The sequence below is a fragment of the Diospyros lotus genome, chromosome 7, assembly GCF_014633365.1.
Source record: "Diospyros lotus cultivar Yz01 chromosome 7, ASM1463336v1, whole genome shotgun sequence".
Classification (NCBI taxonomy): Eukaryota; Viridiplantae; Streptophyta; class Magnoliopsida; order Ericales; family Ebenaceae; genus Diospyros; species Diospyros lotus.
In genome coordinates, this window is record NC_068344.1 from 28,357,702 (window position 1) to 28,380,423 (window position 22,722).

At 38.5% G+C, this 22,722-nt stretch overlaps 1 protein-coding gene across 2 annotated transcripts in view; it reads right to left on the reverse strand.

Moving 5' to 3' along the window:
- LOC127806894 (bifunctional dethiobiotin synthetase/7,8-diamino-pelargonic acid aminotransferase, mitochondrial) overlaps positions 1 to 13,113 on the reverse strand; it is a 46,986-nt gene extending 33,873 nt beyond the window's left edge. The window contains exons 1-4 of one of the 2 annotated variants that reach the window (XR_008024528.1): positions 12,371 to 13,113; positions 9,972 to 10,142; positions 9,484 to 9,745; positions 9,225 to 9,305 (exon numbers count right to left, since the gene is read on the reverse strand). Coding sequence is in view for 1 of the 2 variants with exons in the window: in XM_052344465.1 (XP_052200425.1) it covers positions 9,225 to 9,305; positions 9,484 to 9,745; positions 9,972 to 10,142; positions 12,371 to 13,068 (1,212 nt within the window). In the remaining variant the exon portion in view is untranslated. The remainder of the gene's footprint in view (positions 1 to 9,224; positions 9,306 to 9,483; positions 9,746 to 9,971; positions 10,143 to 12,370) is intronic. The other variant, XM_052344465.1, reaches the window with a different exon arrangement.
- Between the last annotated feature and the right edge of the window lie 9,609 nt (positions 13,114 to 22,722).

The following is a 22,722-nucleotide window of genomic DNA, read 5'->3' on the forward strand; positions in this document are numbered from 1 at the left end:
CTTTCAAGGGAAAAAAACTCAATACCTGCCTGTATGTAACCTGTAAAACACATGCAGCAACCCAAAAAAACCCTTAGTTGCTAGGAAACTTCCATTATGTGAAGTCAGTCCAGTTCCAATCCTTAACAGAACTATAATATGGCATTCATAAATGTAATCAACCTCTCAATTCTGTAATTTCTCTTATACTAAGGCTTTTTTAAATAAAAAAAATTCTTAGAAAAATATTAGAAACTTCCAGTAAGCTGTCCTCAGAGGCTTGGGCCCAGAAAAACAGTCCAGCCAAAAATTCATTTTACCACCACCTACCCTAGAAAAAATTAGCTCACAAAAACCTCCTACCTCCTCCTAATGCCTTTTCCACGCCCTCACACCATAATACTCACTAGCTAACCACCCCAAGAACTCCCATATAATGCCGCCACAATATTCCTGCATTATCTCTCCCAAACACAAACTTCTATCCATCATGCTATCTCATAGAAAATACCATCAGTCTTCTCTAACTTCTTAGCTATAGCTATAAATCAAGCAAAAGTAAGAGACAGCATATGTAGGAAATTCATAAAGGTTGCTTATAATTTCTGTCATTGGAACCCCATACAGGTGCCGAATATGTAGAAGTGTCATACATATATATGTACATATACGTATCTATGTCTATTAAGTATATGTATTTTGCATGTATATGTATATATGTATGAATGTGTGTGTGTATAGCTATGTCACTTCTTGTTGTGTGTGTATATAGCTATGTGACTTCTTGTTATTAATGAATGACAATAATATAGTTTAAAATTAATGTGTAATTGAATATTAGAAATTAGAAATATGAGTCTCTACTTTGATATATGTGTATACATGTATATATATGTGACAATGTATTTGTAATAAATTATTTATGTAATGGATTTGGTTTAAAACCAAATCCACCAAATACATTTATAAATGGGTCTGGCAGATCTAGTCCTCATTAGATCAAGACAAATTCGACCATTTGACAGCCCTAGTCTAGAGAAATAGATTTAGTTCTTCAAAAATCACAACCAGGAGAAAAAAAAAAAAAAACAAACTTACCATAGGTGGTTGGGGGAATGTGGCCATGAGGGACTTAGGGAGAGAGAGGAAGTGAAAGATTGCAGGAGAAAGTAAGAGGGAATAGACCAGAAAGGGATAGAGGCGGTGGAATACCTAGTGATACTAATACAAGGAGGAATATTGGAGATAGAGAAAAGAGTAAGGGATTGACATTTTATAACACTGGAGTGTACTGTTCAATACATCAGTACTCTGGGATCCAAGGTGGTACCAGTGAAAAGAGAGACTCGCCTCTCTCTGTGTACACCAAAGGGTCCTCACCATAAAGTGCTAGTTAAAGGTCACTTATGGGCTCATGATAGTAAGTAATATACCCACAACATCCCCAGTAGACTACCAATGTTGGATTGGGTCATGACAAACTCCCATCCTTTAATACCCAGTATCCTCGCTAGGCTAAAACTCCCATATTGATTATTTAACCAAAGTCAGATTCAGAACACTTTCTTGGCCTGCACTCACACAATAGTGGTCTTGGGTTAACTCTGATACCACATGTAACACCAAGGGTCCACACTCAAAAGTGCTAGCTAAATGTGACTTATTGTTGGCAGTTGGATTTATTTTGACTTGTGTTGTAATCTAATAGGGATTCTAATTTATAGGAGAGTAATCAACTCCTATATATTAGGAGAATTGTTAGGAGGTTGAATAGTCTTAGAATTCTTCAAGGATTAGGAGTGTGTGTTATAAGTAAGATTGTATTCATTAGTTTTCTAATACAACAACAACATATCCAGCCTTTATCCCATCATTATGCGGGGTCGGCTACATGAATTCTAGACTTCCATGTATTTCTGTCTTTTGTCATATCTTCATTGATGTCCATACACTTCATATCAAACTTTAATGTCTCTCCCAAAGTCTTTTTAGGTCTGCCTCTAATATGAAAGATTAATTTTTGTTCTTTCACATGGTATCAGAGCCAGTTGTCTAGGGTTTTGTTTATACCATATTTGGCCTTCATCGCTGTTTGGCCTTCAGCTGCCCAGCTATAGCTGCATCTACTGCACCTCCTCCTGTGAGCAGATCGGCCGCCGCGCTACAGTGCTTCCTTGGCTATTGCTACATGCACCTTAGCTTGTTGCGTCCTTGGTTGCGTGCGCCTTCTCCATCCAATTCTAAAATCAATTCCTTAATTGCTCATTTTGGCCGCCGCGCGCCGCCCAGTGCCGTCACGTCTCCTGCCGCCTTCTTCTCCTCTCTCAGTTTCCACCGCAATCGCACCATTCTCTTCCGCTGCCACCAGATCTAAAGCAGCAACTACTGCCTCTAGCCAACCCTATCTTCAGCCTTGATTGCTGCTTCCCTGTTCATCCACTCGGCCTTAATTGCCGCCCCTATCTTCAGCCTTGATCGCTGCACGTTGTCTCTAGCAAAGGAATGGCAGAAAACTCATATTCTAGCAGGAACAATGGAGAAGCAGCCACTGAAAATTATGTAACAGGTGTTAGTTCGAGTGTTGGTACCGATTTGGGGTAGGAGTAAGTGAGCTTCCTGGAATGCTACTACCCTATCGATTGGATGGAAAAAACTACCTCTAATGGGCGCAGCTGGTTCAAACTTTTCTCAAAGGTAGAGAAAAACTTCAGTGTTCTAAAAATCGGCCTGGGTGGCCGCCTAGGCACCGGTGAGGCGCTAGGCGGCCCCTCTAAGCGCTGGCTCGATTATTCGGGCGGCGGTGCAGCCTAAGCGGCCCAGGCGGGGCCTAGCCGCCTGGGATGCCTAATTTTTGTATTTAAATTTTACCTTTCGTCAATTCCGAAGCCTCTTTTACTCCTCTCAACCGTCGCCCTCTCATACTCCTCTCAGCCCAAGGCCGCTGCTGCCTCAACGCCGCTAGTACCTCCTCACTGTCTCTACGCCGTCAAGCTCCATCCTTGCTCCGCTTCCTCGCTGCGTCAACGCCGCTGCCGCCGTTGTCAAGCTCCATCTTTACTTCCACTTCCGCTTCCGACCCCCCCCTCTCTCTCTCTCTCTCGCTCGCTCGCGCGCGCTGGCGCTGTTGGATCTCTCTCTCTCTCTCTTTCTCGCGCTGTTGGGGTTAGTATAGGGTATATTATGTTATTTAAATTTTTTTATTTATAGGTTAGATATATATATATTATTTATATGTTAAATATATTAGATATATATATTTTTCTATTTCTATTTATATGTAGATATATATATTTTTCTATTTATATATATTAGATATATATATTTTTATTTATATGTTAGATATATATCTAATATATATATATATTAGATATATATATTTTTTCATGCCACTTTTAACTATGATTTAATTAAAAATAACATTAAGTTACATCATAAAATTGAAAAATATAAAAAAAATCAACAGTTTTTCTAAGACCGCCTAGGCGCCCTAGGCGCGAGGCCCCAGCCTAGCGCCCGACTATCACCTAGTGCGTTTTAAAACACTGGAAAACTCAACCATCTTACGTCTCTTCCTCCGACAACAACGGATCCCAATTTCCAGGTATGGGATATAAAGGATTCTCTTATTATGTCGTGGCTATGGAATTCCATGCAACCTAATGTAAGTAGGAATTATATGTTTCTAAGTACTGCTAGGGAAATCAAGGAAGTAGCTAAGCAAACCTACTCTAAAGTGCAAGATGCATCGATTATATATGAAGTTAAAACCAAGATAAGTAGTACTAAACAAGGGGGATGACTGTTACGGAGTACTACAATAGCATGAATGGCTTGTGGTTAGAATTGGATCAATACCAAAAAAATTAAGATGGTGTGCAGTGCTGATGCTGCAACCCTTAATAAGATCGTGGAAAGGGATAGAATCGTTGAATTTTTGGCTGGCCTTAACTCGGTTTTTGATCAAGTAAGGGTGCAGATTCTTGGCCGAGAGAAATTACCCTCACTCAATGAGGTATTTGCAATGGTAAGAAGTGAGGAAAACAGGCGGGTAGTGATGCTGCAAGGGGCATTCATTGATGGATCAGCTTTAGTGTCAAACAAAGGAGAAGGATCAAGACAAAGAGGTGGAAAATCAGGGGCACAAGGGCGGCCTAACAACAGAGAGGGACTTTGGTGTACATATTGCAAGAAACCTCGGCATACCCGAGATAATTGCTTCAAGATCCACGAAAAGGAAGCAGTCCTAAGCAAAATGGGAGGATTCCCAAGCACAGCTACTCGGCCTAGCACTCAATCCTATCTATCACACAAGGGACAAGAAGGGGATGGAACTATGGAAAAGCTGGAGGAAAATTTTAGTTCAGATCTCACTATTCTCAATAGTGAGAAAATCAACAAACTGAAATCTTTTTGAAGACCATACAAGATGATGGCAGCTGCTCCTTAGCTCATCAAGACTCTTCCGGTAAGCCCTCAGGTAAGTTGCTTATTCTGTAATTTTTCCAGCATCAAACACTGATAGGAATGATACTTGGATCTTGGATTCCGGAGCTACAGACCATATGACACCTAACTCCCATGTGTTTACTACTTATCAACCCTTTAAGACCACGAAACAAATCTGCATTGCTAATGGCAAAACAGTCCCTATAATCAAACATGGCAGTGTTTATCTAAGCCCAAACATAACCCTTAACCATGTTCTCCATGTACCCCAATTATCAGCCAACCTCCTCTCTATCTCTCAACTCACAAGAAACCTACACTACCATGTTGTTTTTTCTATTAATGTGTGTGAGTTTTAGGCAATGAAAACCGGGAGGAGAATTGGGGCTGCTAGGGAAACAAATGGGTTGTATTGCTTGACAAGGAAAGCAGCAAAGAACCAGCAACCAGTGGCTTGCTCATCTCAAATTACAGCCAACTATCACCAAATCTGGCTGCATCACTACCGGTTGGGTCACCCACCATTTTCTTCATTAAAATCTATGTTTCCTACTTTATTTCTTTCTTTAGATCCTAGTACTCTTCATTGTGATGTATGTGTTATATCCAAACAACATCGTGTGTCTTACCCAATTAGCAATAAACTCCATTCTATTCCATTTGCATTAATTCATTATGATGTATGGGGTCCTTGCAAAATTCCTACCTATTCTGGGGCACGTTGGTTTATCTCATTTATTGATGATTGTACTCGGGTGACATGGGTTTTTTGTTAAAAGACAAAGCAACCATCCAAATAGTCTTACCAAGCTTCTGTAAAATGATAACAACTCAATTTGGAACTCCAATAAAGAAATTTCGATCCGACAATGCTCGAGATTATTTTAACTCTTATATGAACCACTTTTTTCTACAAGAAAGGATTATCCATGAATCTTCCTGTGTGGATACTCCACAACAAAATGGAGTAGCTGAAAGAAAGATGAGACATCTCCTTAATGTAGCTCGAGCATTGCTTCACCATCATATCGTTCCTAAACTCTTTTGGGGGGAGGCCGTCCTTACGGCCACATTTCTTATTAACCGCATGCCTACCAAAATTCTAAACCAACAAAGTCCTTTTTCTTGCCTCACTACTCACTTTCCTGACTCTAATTTCCACACCACTCTTCCTCTTAAGAGTATTTGGGTGTGTTTCCTTCATTCATATTTCCAAATCCTCTCGGGATAAGCTTGATCCAAGAGCTGTGAAGTGTCTTTCTTGGGTATTCCCCCACACAAAAAGGATATAAATGTTATCATCCTCCAACTCGCAAGCTCTATGTCTCTAAGGATGTCACATTTGTTGAGACTACTCCATTCTTTGGCTCTACCCAAGCTAGTCACCAGGGGGAGACTTCCTATGGTGACCCAAGTGACATCTTCTTTCCTCTACCATCTTCCCAATCAACTCTTCAGCTTAATGCTGATCCTCATTCGGTCTCCAGTCAGCCTAGTCATGCCTCTAATCCTGACCTTACAGCCAGTCCATCTGCCCAGCACTCAAATAGCCTTAACCATGGTAATGATCAGGCCAAATTTGATGAGCAAGATGAGCAAGAAGCCTGCCAGCAACTACAAGGAAGATACAAGGGGTCTCCCTATGTATATAAACGGAAACAACCAAGCCTAGAAGACCAGCAAGCTCCAAACTCCTCTCCCATTCAAAGCCAGGATCACATGCAAACAATACCTCCAGCCTCTATCGGCCAAATCCTTGATGATATCGACCTTCCCATAGCTCTTAGGAAGGAGTTAGAAACTGCACCACCCAACACCCAATGGCCAATTACCTATCCTATCATCACCTCTCCCAAAACCATAAAAGCTTCCTAACATCTCTAGATTCAATTATCATTCCAAAATCAGTAACTGAGGCTTTGAAAAATCAGAATTGGAAGCTTGCTATGCTTGAGGAAATTAGGGCATAAAAAAGGAACCATACATGGGATATTGTGGACAAACCTAAGGGAGTTAATTCAGTGGGGTGTAGATGGGTTTTTAATGTCAAGTATAAGGCCGATGGGACACTTGAGAGGTATAAGGCAAGGCTGGTAGCTAAAGGCTACACTCAATCACATGGGATTGACTACCTAGAGACGTTTGCACCAATGGAAAAAATGACCACAGTTCGTATTCTCCTGTCATTGGCAGCCTCATTTTGGTGGAATCTACAACAACTAGATGTTAAAAATGCATTTTTCCATGGAAATTTAGAAGAGAAAGTGTTTATGGATTTACCACCAGGATTTCATGAGGGACTCAATGGGAAGGTATGTCAGCTAAATAAGGCCTTATATGGGCTCAAACAATCCCCTAGGGCTTGGTTTGGACAGTTATCTAAAGCCATGCACACTATCGGTTACAGTCAAAGTAGGGGGGACCATACCTTATTCATCAAACACTCGACAGGAGAAAAAGTTACTGTGCTACTGGTATATGTGGATGACATGATAGTAACTGGGAATAATGAAGGAGAACAGGAAAAGTTTAAAGAAATGCTAGCTAAGAAATTTGAAATCAAAGACCTGGGTGTACTCAAGTATTTTTTAGAAATTGAAGTAACTTATTCTAAGGCAGGTATTATTCTCTCTCAAAGGAAATATGTGCTTGATTTATTGGCTGAAACAGGATTGATTGGAGGAAAAGGGGCAAAAATTCCTATTGAACCTAACTGCAAGCTATGGAACAACCCTACTAGCAAGTCTATAGACAAAGGAAGGTAATAGCGACTAATTGGAAGATTGATATATCTTTCTCACACAAGACCAGATATTGTCTTTCCTGTCAGCTTAGTAAGTCAATTCATGCACAACCCAACTAAGGAGCATATGCTAGCGGTTAGAAAAATCTTGTGTTATCTCAAGGCTACTCTAGGTAAAGGGATCCTATTTAAAGCAGAAAATAAATTGAACATTCAAGATTTTTCAAATGCAGATTATGCAGAGTCCATGACTGATAGAAGATCTACAAGTGGCTACTGTGTATTCCTAGGAGGGAATCTGGTGTCCTGGAGAAGCAAGAAGCAAAGTGTTGTGGTAAGACCAAGTGCAGAGGTAGAATTTAGGGCTATGGCCCTTGCTCTATGTGAAATTCTATGGCTATGAATTGTTCTTGATGATTTAAGAATTTCAATTCAAGACACAGCCAAGTTGTGGTGTGATAACCAGTCAGCAATCAGTATAGCACATAATCCGGTCCAACATGACCAGACTAAGCATGTTGAGATAGACAGGCACTTCATAAAAGAGAAGTTGGAAGCTGGACTCATTCACCTGCCATATGTTCTATCAGAGGAACAAGTTGCTGATATATTGACAAAAGGGTTGTCAGTAAAAAGATTTGAAGATCTAGTAAGCAAGCTAGGAATGTGGGACATCCATTCTCCAACTTGAGGGGTAGTGTTGGCAGTTGGATTTATTTTGACTTGTGTTGTAATCTAGTAGGGGTCCTAATTTATAGGAGAGTAATCAACTCCTATATATTAGGAGAATTGTTAGGAGGTTGAATAGTCTTAGAATTCTTCAAGGATTAGGAGTGTGTGTTATAAGTAAGATTGTATTCATTAGTTTTCTAATATGAAAGATTAATTCTTGTTCTTTCACACTTATGGACCCATGGGACTACTGATGTGGGATTGGGTCATGACGATACAAAGAGATCTTTGCCTCTCCAAAGAAAAGCTAAAAGAATAATAGAAAGAAAAACAAAAAATATATACATAGTTCTTCATAGTCCAAAAAACTAGATCTGGTCCTTCAGAAAATCAGAACCAAAAAAAAAAACTTATCATAGGTGATTGTTAGACCATGAGCACAAAGAAGTTAAGAGTGAGAGAGAAACAGTGCGAAAAAGTAAAGAGTGTAGAAAGAGACAAAGAGAAAGAGACATGATTGATAGAGCAGAAAATGAGAGATTGGCATAACATTGGGGTGCACTGCACAATGTTGGTACTGTGGGATACTGCCCAGTATGAGGCAATATTGCACATGAAATGAAAAGCAGGTTCTTTTTGTACCTGACAGCTTTGGTTACAGTACGTACCAGCCAGGATTGTATGAGATCAATAACATTGGTCACTACCACATGAACATCGGGTTCATAGTTATGGATGTGAAGATGCATTTGCTCACAGTTGCAACACATTGACTTCAGTACTTCTATCACAGTGATCCTGAGCAATCATAAACCATACGGCCAGAGAAAAAACAAAGGAAAGCATGCCATATCATGTTGTAGCATAAAAAAGGGAACGATGAGGTGGCTTCTATTTCTTAGGTAACTGAACACTAATGTGAAGAACTAATTTGCTTAAATTTTAGAAGGATTAAATAAATTCAATGCCTACAATTGAAATTAACAGAATAACAATATCCAAAATCACATTGGTCCAATGGTTTAGATGACTGACGTAGCGCAGATCTGAGGTTGCAATAATAGCATTGCAAAACAACAGCAGGAGATGTTCCAATAATTCTGTCAAGCTGCCCATCTTGTCATTATTTTCATACAATCACCACAAAGTACACCACAAGAAAAAGAGAAAAAGGAGAGGGAGGGAGGGAGAGAGGGAGGGGGAGAGAGAGAGAGAACTTATCCAGTGTAATGTAAGCATCCATCCTAGTCCTACATTCATGCCATTGAAAACAGATTGTGTCTCAAGAAAGGACAACAAACATGAGTGATTGCTGCGAACTAAATCATAAGAGAAAGAATGAGCTTTCTATTGGGTATTAGGGGGAGAAAAAAAGATGAATGACCTGCAAAGTTTGATCCGGCCCCTGTGTCCACCAACTTGCACAAGCATCAAATTGTTCCATTATGAAATCTTGATTCAGTACCTATGTTTAGAACAAAAAATATTAGCACATAATCTGGTGAAGATTTGGAAACAGTGAAAGTCAATCGACACATTTCTACCTGACATTGGAAACAGTTTTCAGCAACAAAAAAAAAAAAAAAAAATTGACAGCATGGACCTAAAGTTTTGCTGCAAGCAACAGATAGTAATATGAGAACCTTGTGAACAGCAAAGTGCTCGCCACAGCGAGAATCTACTACTGTAATAGAATCTTCTGGTACAAGTTTGTGCTGAGTAAATGGCCACCAGAAAATATCTTGTGCCTTCTTTGGCATAACATGTAGTCTTTCTGTTCTCTCAATAAAAGCTGAAATTATTTTTTCCTTGAGAGAACTAAAGACAGTCTGAGCTTCATCAAACCATTCCATTAGATTGTCTGCCATATCTGGAGGAATAGTTGGAAGCACAAGTACAGGGACCCTAAAGAAAACAAATACAAAATAAGCAAATAAATTTGGACTTCCAATTACAAGAGAAACACACAGAGGAAAAACAATTTAAGCATAAGAATTAAGATCAACACAAACAAGAGAGAGAGAGAGAGAGTATCATATTTCTATAAATAGTTACTGTCATAGCACACACTTCTGAGATATAAACTAGAAAGAATGGGACAAAATAGAATATACAAAGAAGAATGTGTTACCGATTTCGCAAATAAGACATCAATGGAACCTCATTTACAAGGCCGTGATCTTCAAAAACAACAGCAACAACATCATAACCTCGAAGTGTTAAACTTTCATAAGCTGAAATGGTTGATGAAATCCCACCAAGCCGCCCATCCCCAACAAGAATAGCTGGTAGCCGAAAAGGCCTGCAGACATGTTTGAGGAGAACCTAAATCAATGAAAAAAACAAAATATGTGCCATCAAGTAAGGCATATTTGTGGTATATAACTTGTACCCATGTGCATTTCCGATGCCTGTCCTCTTGTATATGGACAGATCACTTTCCCAATAACTGTATCAAATTAACAAGTTTTTATCTTTCTAGAACATTTTTGTACCATAGAAGAATTGTTAAGAACATTGTGACTGATCCTAATCCATGATAGAATCAAAGATGTCTAGCTGGCTGAACTTTGGTTGACTAGAGAATCAAGGAATGAATTACTAAATAAACCACATCAGTGAAAATCAAAACTAGTCAATCAAAGAATTTTAAAAATTTTTGTCTATTATAAATTCAGTTTACAGGATACCTTGAGAGAGAGCAAAAGCACTATAACTTGCGATAGAGGAGAGCTTCTAAATATTTAAATATTTGACAAAACTTTGCAACAAGGACAACCAAAATAATAAAAGAAAATAGAAAGGAAAAGGAAAGAAACAAAAAGCAAAAACTTTGATGCTTGAGGATTCATTTGGCTCCAAGAACTGAATTAACTAACTTAAACATATGGGATTAAAAATAAGTCTTATTTATTTATTTGACCTTTTTTTATGAGTATATAAAAAGAATCATCTAAAGAGGGTAAACCTGTACGAAACAAACTGGGAGACTACTTAAAAACATGGGTAATAAATAAACATAAAGACCTCAGTCTCGAAGACGAGATCCTATTGAACCTACAAAGGGGAAATGAGGATAGTCATCTAAGACAAGTATGACTCTCTACACTCTGACAAGATCTACTATTCCTTTCCTGTGCTACATGTTGCAGAGAAAAATAGCACTCTTAACATGACAATGTTTTCTATTTGGGCAAGCCACCTCCATGAGTAGAAAAACTCCATTGCGAGTGCTTGAATCACTCACTGTATACCAAAAATAGTAGCAAAGATGCTCCAAATTATTGCACCATGGAACAATGAAAAAGAAAATGATCTACTAATTCTCCTTCCCCTTTCAAAATGCACCACTATGTCACAATCTGGCCCCATTTCTTGATGTCATCAAACTTCAAAATTGAACAAAGAAAGGCTAAAGTATCACACATCTAAATGGCCCTACTTCCTCAAACAAGAAGTCACTTTGGAAGGAGCTTTTGGGTTTTGACTTCCACAAAATCCGCCAAGGAAATTTTTCTATATCTTTATCAAACAATACACTATAGAACAATAAAAATGAGAAGTTCCTTTGATTGACAGAAACCAAGCCCGCCTATCCTCCCCCTACCCTGTCCTCAAATGATTTTTGAGTATGCCCCCCAGAAAAAATGTTTTGAATAAATTCTCGATCCTAAATTATGCCAGAACTATGAAGATCAAACAACTGTAGCAAATAAAAGGAAAAGTCCATTACTTATAGAAGCTAACCTATCATTTCCCAACCCATAGAGATAAGGAAATTGACCAGGAAAATGTCAATGGATGCACCAAGATCAAGCCAAAACCTAGTAAATGACCCTGCTACCTACCTTAAAATAAACTAACAAAAAATGTCATCCTACACCCTCATTATCACTTTCCACATGTCTACCCGTAAGGAGACTGATTCTGACTTCTAGACCACCCGCCCCAAAGATCCACACTTTGTCTCAATAACTTTCCTTCAAAGTCTACCACTCCAATAAACAAACCCCCACAAAGATTCTCCAACCAAAGCCCTGCTGAAGACCCTTAATAGGTTAATTTAAATTTAGGTTAGGACCCCTAGATAATTTAATTTAAATTTACATAGGCAGAGACCATTCAAATTCTACCTCCTGACATTCTAAAGGAAACGAAAGTTACAGGTTTTTAAATGAATAAAATTTTGAGTAGCTACATAGATAGAGCCACATTTCATAATTTTCTAAGTCACAAATGGCTAATTCAATATCCTTAAAGACTCCAAACAGATATTTTGGTTAATTCATATATTTGCAGATGGCTAATTCTAAAATGGCCGGTTCAATATCCTTCCTCCAAATGGTCTCTAGACATTTTCAGTACAATTTGGAAAAATAAATATGAATTTCATCAAAGGACACACAAAGTAATCAACAAAAAATGGCTTGTATGATGGTAAATTTGTATAGAAAAATGCCAACTAGTTATCCGGATAAACTCTCAGAATGTAACATCAAAATCTTGGAATGTCATATGGTAATCACATACCGGTACAAGTCACATTGAAGAGAACCTGACGGCCCAGGACTAGCGACGCCCCCAGCAGTTTCTATCACAGTCAAAGCACCCACATTTAGACCATCTCCAGACACTCCTTCCATACCAATTACCAAACTCCTCCTCAACATCCCCAACAACACTTTATCCTCTACCACCCCCCCTTCCCTCTCCGCCGCCAAGTGAGGTGACACTGCCTCTCTCCACGCATACATCGTCTTGCAAATCAACCCCACCACCACGTCGCCGGGCTCCCCCTGTAGCTTCCTCTCCTCGTACCGTCCTAAATCCCTAAACCCATTCTCCAATTCTCCGCCCACTGAGGCTTTAAGCGTATGGTTCGAGGCGAGGACCGTGCAAGAGAGCCGGCGGCGGAGGAAGAGCTCGCAGAATTTGCTGTAGACGAAGCGGGAATCGGAGTCCTCCGGGAAACCAGTTTGGACTGGCTTGAGGTAAACGAATTTGGAGGCGCCGGAGCCGATAGAAGAAAGGAAGGAGAAGGCCAAGCCGGTGGAGACCAGGGTCTTGCCGACGCCAGTGTTGGCGCCCCATATCATGTAAATCGGGTGGGAGAGAGGGTAGTTTATAGAGGGCGGTAGTTGAGTTGAGGAGAATTTACGAAGGCGGATAGAGAATGGTTTGGAGAGGACGCCGCGGCGAGCGGCGGCGAAGAAAGCGGAGAGGAGCATCGTGAAGTGGAAACCTATCCAACAGCGAAGTGACCAACGGCTATGAGAGGGTTTTAACGGCCGTACACTACGCTCCAAGTGAACTTCCTATGCTAACGTTTTTCTATTTCCTTGAATAAAATTAACATGAATTGTCTTCCATAATTCTATAATTCCATTTCTCCCCACTTTATTTGTACTTTTCAAATTTATAAATAGTATAAATTTAATATATCATTGTAATAATATTTTATTTTTCATCCAAACCTTTAAAACACAAATTGTATACTAGTCAAAAGACTAATCATCGAATAAATTATTTGCTAACATGATGAATGGTACAATTAAAATTGGAATCAACAAACACCATAATTATAAATGGTATGAAAATATCTCTTTTGAAAATGTTGTTTCTTCAATTTTTATTATTGACTTTTTTATGGAAAAATTTTCAAATATGTGTTTGAATTCTTTGATCCAATGGATGCTTGAAAATCTCTTTTTTGAAAATGTCGTTCCCTCAATTTTCTTTATTGACTTTTCTATACAAAAATTTTCAAAGATGTGTTTGAATTCTTTGATCCAATAGATGCTAATTGTAGATGTTGAAAATGCTGAAAGAATTTTCGAATTTCAAATTTGCTTCTGATCTCTATTTGTAACAAGTAGTTTTCTAGAGATGTGTATAAATATAAGGTAAACATGAAAACTAAAGATAGATAGAAAATAGAGATACAATACATTGAACAAACTTGATAGAATATTGAAATAAGAGTGAGAAAGTTTAAGTGTTGAAATTGTGCTAGCTAGTGGAATTTTCAAGCCGTTGATAACTTGTTTGATATTGTATCTGGTTGTAAGTTTATTATTTTTACTCATATGTTGTATGAAATTATTGTATTTACTAGTAATGTGCTAGTGGTTCTTTCTTAGGACGCAAGTGATTGTTTGTTGGTTCTAGCTACAATTAAAAACTAGTGTTGATTCTCCTTAATAGAACCTCAAGCTAAGTTTTGATAGAGATGACTAAACTTTTTAGAGCTGAACCTCTATAAAAATCTCTTGTTCATTGTGGTTGATCATTTTAAATTTTCATATACTTACTCAATCACATTTTATTAAGATCACAAAAATCAAAAGTTTTCAACAAGATGTAAAATTATTAATTTTTGAAAAATCCTATTCACCCTCCTATTTGGTATTTTTTTTTTGGGCAACAACTAATAATAATGATAAATTATGTATAAGCAATACACAAAGTATAATATAAATAAGGGTGGAGATATAAAAATATCCTTGTATTTTATCAAAAAAGGGTGTTTAGCATCTCAAACTTTCAAAATGTTCTATTAGACATCTCAACTCCAAAAAAATGAAACTATTAAACATTGATTAGGGACAAAACCTCAATGTGAAATGCACATGTCATTTCGTTCCGGTCGTCAAACTATTTCGTTCTTGTCATCCAAGACAACTAGAACGTCATTGAGCCGAATAGGTTGAAGTTGGGTTGTAGAAAGTCAAAGCCAAACAAGTTGAAGCCAAATAGGTTAATTCGACGATGACGACTGCGTGGAAAAGCCCTAGATCTTGAACAAGTCGAAGCTAGCATCGCTAGCTTCATTGTCGTTCGTTGCAATCACTCGAGACATTGGACTCTTCGGAAACCCAAAGGCCCCACACAGTCTTGGGACTAAACCTCCATTAATGACGATTGGAAAACCTCCAATGATTCCCGAGAAGGGTCTTTCAGAGAAATGATTGGATTACTCCAAAGACCACTATCTTAACCCTTTCGCTACCTGATGGCGCCCAAGATCGAGCTTTGGCTTATTTAGAGGCATTTGACCGGACCAAGGAGTGATTGCATCTTTAATGGCTTGAATTTATCATTGTTCCAGTTTTTAGTTCTGACTATTTTAAGTATTGCGTGGATTTCTCTTATTTGCATGGTAATATTTGTGTACTATTTAAACCCAAGCTCGTCTTTAGGCAGGGGGATTTTGATAAAATAAGATTTGCTAAAACTTTTGAGAAGTTCATCATTATCTTTTTAATATAATTTCAGTATTTCTATGGAAATCAATGAATTTGAATTTCTTGGATTCATTCTTACATTTCTCTGCTGCTTCATATTGGTATCAGATACTAGTACACATTCCGAGAAGATGCCTTCGAGACGTTAACCGACTTTGAATGTCAACCAACATGCAAAGGAAATTAATCAATTACGTCAACAGATCAAGGCTTTAACGGCGGGATTGGAGGCAGTTTGCACACAACAAGAAGAATTCATGGCGGTTGTTCTTGGTCATCGTCATGAACAAGCACACCGCGATCAACCCAAGGATGGCACAACGGATGGCAGAGTGCGACGACCACCACGACAACAACACCAAGGGTTTGGAGTGATGGCTCTTTCCTCTGGATCAAGCACTAATGATGATGAAGCTACTATCGACAACCCTTTTGCGCCTGATTGGCATGATGCAGGTTGGGATGGCACAGATGCAAGACGTTGGGATAGTGGATTTAAACTTGATTTGCCAGAATTTCATGGTGGCTTGGGTCCTGAGGATTTCTTAGATTGGTTAGCGGCTATTGAAGAACTATTAGACTTTAAAGAAGTGCCAAAAGATAAGAAAGTACCTCTGGTCGCCACTTGTTTGCGTGGTCGTGCAACTGTGGTGGCGACAATTAAAGGCAAATCGTGCTCGTCAGGGCTGTTCTAAAATTACTTCATGGAGTAAGTTCAAGAAACACTTGAAAGAGGCTTTTCTTCCTTTTAACTATTCTCATCTTTTATATAAAAAAATTCTAGAACTTGAAGCAAGGTTCCTGATCCTTTGATGACTATACTGAAGAATTCTATCAGCTCTTAGCCCATACCGATGTTATGAAGAACGATGATCAACTTGTATCGCGATATATTGGTGGTCTCCGCATCACTTATCAAGATGTATTGAACTTGTTTTCCCCTACCTTAATTTTCGAAGCACATCAACGTGCTCTTTTTATTGAAAAACAAAGTTCTAGGTGTGGTTCTAGAATTCCAACTTCACTCACTTCACCTTTGGGTGGTCGAGACAAATTTTCTTCGATTGGTAGTAGTTCAACTGTGGTTTTACAAATTCTTAATGTTTTTGGGTAGTTTGCGCAATCGATAATCAACAATCCACAAGCAAATAAAATTGGGCAGCAACAACTCAACAAGAATTTCACGTGGTATGGGTAATACCTAGTGTTTTTCTTGTGGGGAATATGGCCATCGTCAAGTCGCTTGCCCGAACAAGCCCAAGAGAAGACTTGTCACTGGTGACGAAAAAGTTTTGTATGAGAGCAATCCCTTATTTGATACATCTATTGAAGACAAGTTACCTGAAGTAGTTCTTATTGGTGATATTGGCCCAGCTCTAGTTGTTCGTCGGTTTACTATAAGAAAAATAGTTTTTAGCGATGGAATTCAGTGATGGAATTATTCCGTCGCTATAGTTACGGAATTTTTGTTGCTAATTTTTTTAAATATTTTTTAAATTTAGCGACGAAAAACCCGTCACTAAATTTACCGACGGAATTAGCGACGAAAATCCCATTGCTAAAAAATAAAAAAAATAAAAATTAACGATGGGGAAACCTCGTTGCTAAAAAATAAAAAAATTATTTAAAAAATTAAAATTTAGCGACGGGGTCAACCCCGTCGCTAAAAAATAAAAACAATTAAATAAAAAAATAAAATTTAGTAACTGGGTTAACCCTGTCGCTAAAAATTAAATAAATAATTCAAATTTAGCGATGGGATCAACCCCGTCGCTAAAAAATAAAAATAAAAAAAATTAAAATTTAGCGATCGGGCCAATTCTGTCGCTAAAAAATAAAAATAAAAAATAAATAATTCAAATTTAGCGACGGGGTGACCCGTTGCTAAAAAATAAAAATAAATAAATAAATAAAATTTAGCGATGAGGTCAACCCCGTCGCTAAAAAATAAAATAAATAAATAAAAAATTAAAAATTTTACATTTAAACATATAATAATAATTAAACTAATAATTTTTTAAATATATTACAAATTAAAATCAAAATAAAAACATAATTTTTCACTACTAATATAATAATTAATAAAGTTTTATTTGAATTAATAACGAAATAAAATTAAAATTAATATTCATTTCCCTTTACTAACACTAATATTAAAATTAATATCATTAAATAAGTTTGAGAAATTTTGGTGTATAAATATAATTTTGAAATATTTAGAAGAAAATACTATAAATATATTTTATATACATCAATAAACAAGAAGGCTTCTAGATCGGGTAGCTCAGGCGCGAAACTTGGTCCTGAGAGTTTAGGGGTTCAAATTCAATAAAGAGTTTTAGATAATAGTTGGGAGTAATATTCCAGTGCTGCCACGTGGTGAGCAGAGGCGCGGCCACGTGGTGCAATGAGGGGAGGTCGGGGCCTGACGTGCATTGAATTTTGAATTTTGGGGTTGAATTTAGCAACGAAATTAGCGAAAAATAAAAATAAAAATAAAAAAATAATTTAGTGACGAGCTCAACACCGTCGCTACAAAATAAAAAAAAATATTAAAATTTAGCGATGAGCTCAACCCTGTAGCTAAAAAATAAAATAAATAAATAAAATTTAATAAAAAATTAAAATTTAGCGACGGGCTCAACCTCGTCGCTAATTCTGTAGCTGATTAACGACAGGTACAACCCCCGTCACTAATTCTGTGGCTAAAAAATTCCCGTCGCTAAATTTCAGCAACATCCTTTTTAGCGACGGAAAGGTACCTGTCACTAAATCCGTCGCTAAAAAATTTAGCGACAGATTTTAATGTTTTTGCGACGGAATTTTTTGTAGTTAAAACGTTGATTTTTTGTAGTGGTTATGCTTATCTTTGCGTGACGATGAGATTGAGTCTCAACGCAATCATATCTTCCTTTCTACTTGCATAGTCAATGAAAAAATCTATAAGTTCATCATTAATTTGAGCTCTTGTGAGAATGTAATTTCTAAAGAAGCTGCCCATAAGTTAAATCTTCCATTACAGCCACATCCTCGTCCATATAAGCTTGCTTGGCTTCAACGTGGTTCTGAAATTACTGTTGATCAACGGATATTGCTTTATTTTTCCATTGGAAACAAATACAAGGATGGTGTTTGGTGTGACGTCGCCCCAATGGACGTTTGTCACATTCTATTAGGTCGACCTTGGGAATATGATCGTAATGTTACTCATGATGGTCGACTTAACACCTACAGCTTTATTCATGAAGGGGTCCATATTGTTTTGCAACCTCCATCGATAAAGTCCACAGATTCCATTCCCCGTGATTCTTCTTTGTTAGTCACGCGTGGTCAGCTTCATCGTGCCCGTTATGGATGTCAAACAGGTGTATTTCTTGATGGCTTGTGATGTTTCTTCTTCTTTGGAAATTCCAAATTTAATCAAGCCTCTTTTGGATGAGTTTTCTGATGTTTTCCCATCTAAATTGCCGCCCAGTTTAGCACAATGGCATGATATTCAACATCACATAGATCTTATTCCAGGTGCTTATTTTCCCAATCGCCCCCACTACCGCATGAGCCCGTCTGAGCATGAAGAGCTATGCAAACAAGTTAAGGAGTTATTGGACAAAGGCTATATTAAGGAGAGTTTAAGTCCATACGGGGTACCCGTCATTCTCATTCCAAAGAAAAATGGTGAGTGGCATAAGTGCGTGGATAGTTGCGCAATTAATAAAATCACGATACGTTATCGATTTCCAATTCCTTGCCTTGATGATTTATTAGATCAATTAAGTGGAGCTTTCATTTTCAATAAACTTGACTTGAAAAGTGGTTATCACGAAATACAGATTCGACCGGGCGATGAGTGGAAAATCGCGTTTAAAACGCGTGAAGGCTTATTTGAGCGGCTTGTCATGCCGTTTGGTCTTTCTAATGCCCCGAGTACTTTCATGAGGATAATGAATCAGTGTCTTCGGCTTCTTATTGGTTCTTGTGTTGCCATTTATTTCGATAACATTCTTGTATATAGTGGAACAATGGCAAATCATCTGGAACATCTCCGAGCTGTTTTTTGTATTCTTCACAAGGCCAACTTTTATGCAGCAACCAAAAAGTGTGCCTTATTGCAACCTAAAATACTATTTTTGGGTTACTCAATTTCTGGGGACGAGATTGCTGTTGACGACGCCAAAATGGAGGCCATTTTGTCTTGGCCGACTCCTCATTCCTTGTCTTCTGTGAGGAGTTTTCATGGACTCACCCCTTTTTATTGCCGATTTATTCCCCATTTCAGCACTATCATGGCACTTTTCACAGATTGTATGTGGCACCTTTCACAGATTGTATGCGAGCCAATTCATTCGTGTGGACGGATGAGGCAGATTGGGCATTTCATTCAATTAAGAAATTGTTATCTTCTGCCCCAGTTCTTGCCTTGCCAAACTTTGATCAGCTATTTGAATTACATTGTGATGCTTCCAAGGTTGGTATAAGGGCAGTATTAAGCCAAGGCAGACGTCCTATGGCTTACTTCAGTGAGAAACTCACGGGCCCAAAGACTCGGTATAGTACATACAATGTGGAATTCTATGCTATTGTGCAAGCCATTCGGCATTGGAGACATTATCTTTTTCAGGAGGAATTTATTCTTTTCACGGGTCATGAGGCTCTGAAACATCTCTCTACCCAAGATTTTGTGTCCACACGCCATGCTTCATGGGCAGCTTTCCTTCAACAATTCACTTTTGTTATCAAACACAAATCTAAGTCTGCTAATAAAGTTACCGATGCTTTAAGCCGTCGTCACAACTTATTGACTAATATGCATCTCTTCGTATCTGAATTTGATTCATTCTGTCTCATACTTTGGCCCCATTTGGTTGGTCGTGAATACTGGCTCCCACTTGGATTTCCTCATTTTTTATGGGTTTCTATTTTGAGGTGTCCAATTATGTATTCCTTCATGCAGTTTGCATTTGAAGCTTGTTAAGGAATTACATCGTTTAGGCCACATCAGGCGTGACTGGTCTATTGAACTTGTTTCCCGCTCTTACTTTTGGCCTACATTTTGACGTGATGTCTCTCGTTTTGTGGAGTGTTGTCGTGTATATCAAATTCCCAAGGGAACAACTACCAATGCTGGATTGTATCGTCCTTTGCCTATCCCATCTCAACCTTGGTCAGATATTTCTATGGAATTTGTGCTTGGCCTCCCGCGAACTCAACGGGCTAATGTGTAATACCTGAGAATTTTGGGTTAATTGAGAAATAGGTATTTTATTAGAAAAATAGGATTTGAGGAAAATATGTATCAGAATAGCTCGAGAAATTGACCGAATCGACTACATGGAGTACCCTGGAGCCGAGATGCCTAAAGAAAAAAATAGAGAATTGTCGAGTCTTTCAAGGAATGATATATGGCATTGAAAGAAATTATATCAGAAATAGTTTTTGATATAACTAAAATACAACTATGGAATAAGTTGTAAAATCGAATAATTGTAAGGGGCTTCCGGAAAGTCAACGGAACCTCAATGAGGGTCATATTTGGCATGGAGAACAACACTTCAGTGGTTTTTGGAAGAAACAAAAGGGTTTGCGACCAAAATAAATATTCGGGCCAAAGTACAACTTTTCGAATTCGCCGGAGGGAGGTCGAGACGATGACTTTTCGGAATCTTCAAGGGTGAAATGGAAGTTTTAGGACTTGAGGAATGTAATGGCAATTATAGAAAGTTCAGGGGCTTTGTGAAAATTGGCCAAGGCAAAAGAGACAAAATTAGGTGGGGGCAAAAGTGCAATTTTTCAAAATGGAAGGAGGAAAGAAGCTGCCATGGCTGACTAGCCTCATCTGGATGTTGACTAGCCACTTGTGAGCATGGGGAGTTCAAGTAAATGGGTCGGGTAGGCTTATGGGTCGGGTTTGGGCCGATAAGGAAGCATGGGTTGGTCGGAATTTGAAGATTTCCGACCAATTTTTCGGCCAAATTTGGGAAGCAATAAAAGTCATCATTACGGTCGATTTTTGCACAGATTAGATGGATCCAGGGGTGGTAGAAGCCTCAGAGGGGTTGTTTTAGTAAGCCTTGAGCGTTTGGAAGCTTGGGTTGCCTATAAATAGGAAGTGGCCGAATGCTTTGGAAAATTAATTTGTTAGATTCGTAAGTTTGTGAACAAATTGAGAATCGGATAAGGGGCTTTTGTTTCCCATGTCTAGAGGAGAAATTTTGGAAACTTTGAGCCATTTTTGTTAAGAAATGAGAGAGATTCGAAGCCTCGTCGAAAAAATGAGCTTTGCCAAAAAACAAGCTTGAGCAGTCTGAAAATGGCTCCGTTCGAGGGATTTTAAGCTAATATCCAGTAGAGGAAGATGAAGCCGTAGGTTCAAATGGGAGGTCAATTGGAGTTCGGATGAAGAAGTTATGGCCAAAAAACTATAGGCAGTGCAACAGTCCGACGAGCTGAAGGAGGAAGAAGACCAGCACGTGTGGGACACGCGCTAGCTGGGCCCCGCGAGTGGGGGTGAGTGAGGAAACTTCTTGTGGTGTGTGAGGGAGTGTCCGGGCACAGAAAATTATGAAAAAAATTGATAAATTCCTTTAAAATCAAGCTCTAGAGGCTTGTGTAAAGATATTTGGATTTGGCCTTCCCAGTGTCCCGATTTTAACATCGACCAGCATAGTTTTGCGTGAAAACGCAACATCCTGGTAAATTCAGTAATTTTCTCTTGAAGTTCATAGGTCATTATGATTTGTTGTGAAGAAAGATTGGAGAAAATAGTTTGGGAGATATTTATTTGAAATTTTAGAGGCAAAAATAGGAGAAAAATAGAGAAAATAAAGAAATTGTGAGAAAAATAGGTTTTTGATGATTATGTGTTGATTAGAGTGCCTTGAGGATTAAAGTGAAGTGATTTGTGCAAATTTTGAGTTTGGCACAAAAATCGAGGTCGGGCATGCAAACCAAGGCGGTGCGCGTTTTTCATGGTATCTTGAAATTTGTCAAAGGTGAGAGTTCTAACCCCCAAAATTGGTTTATTCAAAGTGGTTCTTCTCTTAAACTTGATTTGATTTCATGCAAATGATTTTGTTGTATGTGAATGGTTTTAACTTGTGATGGTTGGTTTCATTGGGTTTGTGCCGAAATGTTTTATGCATATGCATTGAATTTTGTGCAAAAAATTGTGTACAAGAAATGTTATTTATGCATCGAGTTATGTTTTGTGGCATTGGCGTGTTTTTGTGTTGGGATGTCAACCTGGGATGTTGCCCCGATAATGTAGCCGTAATTTCCCAAGGATACTGATGGAAACGAATGATGTTCCGTACTGGGCTGGGTGGCCAGGGAAGTTACACTAGGGTGACGGGTTGTACATATAGGATGTGTTGTCAACTTATAATGTGGCACTTGAAGTGACAGCATTAGGGAGGCGTGAAAAGAGAAAATACCCATTTGCAACCTGGGTTGAGAGTGGACACCACCCTTGTGAATCATCAAATGACGGGGCTGAGAGTAGACACCAACCTAGACTAGCTTAAGTCGCAGGGCTGCAAGTGGACACCACCCTAGGAGGCCTTTGAGTGATAATACTGTTTCCGATGTGGACATGGATTCCCAGGATGGTGTTAATCATCATTTGGCCAAAATTTGTGTTGA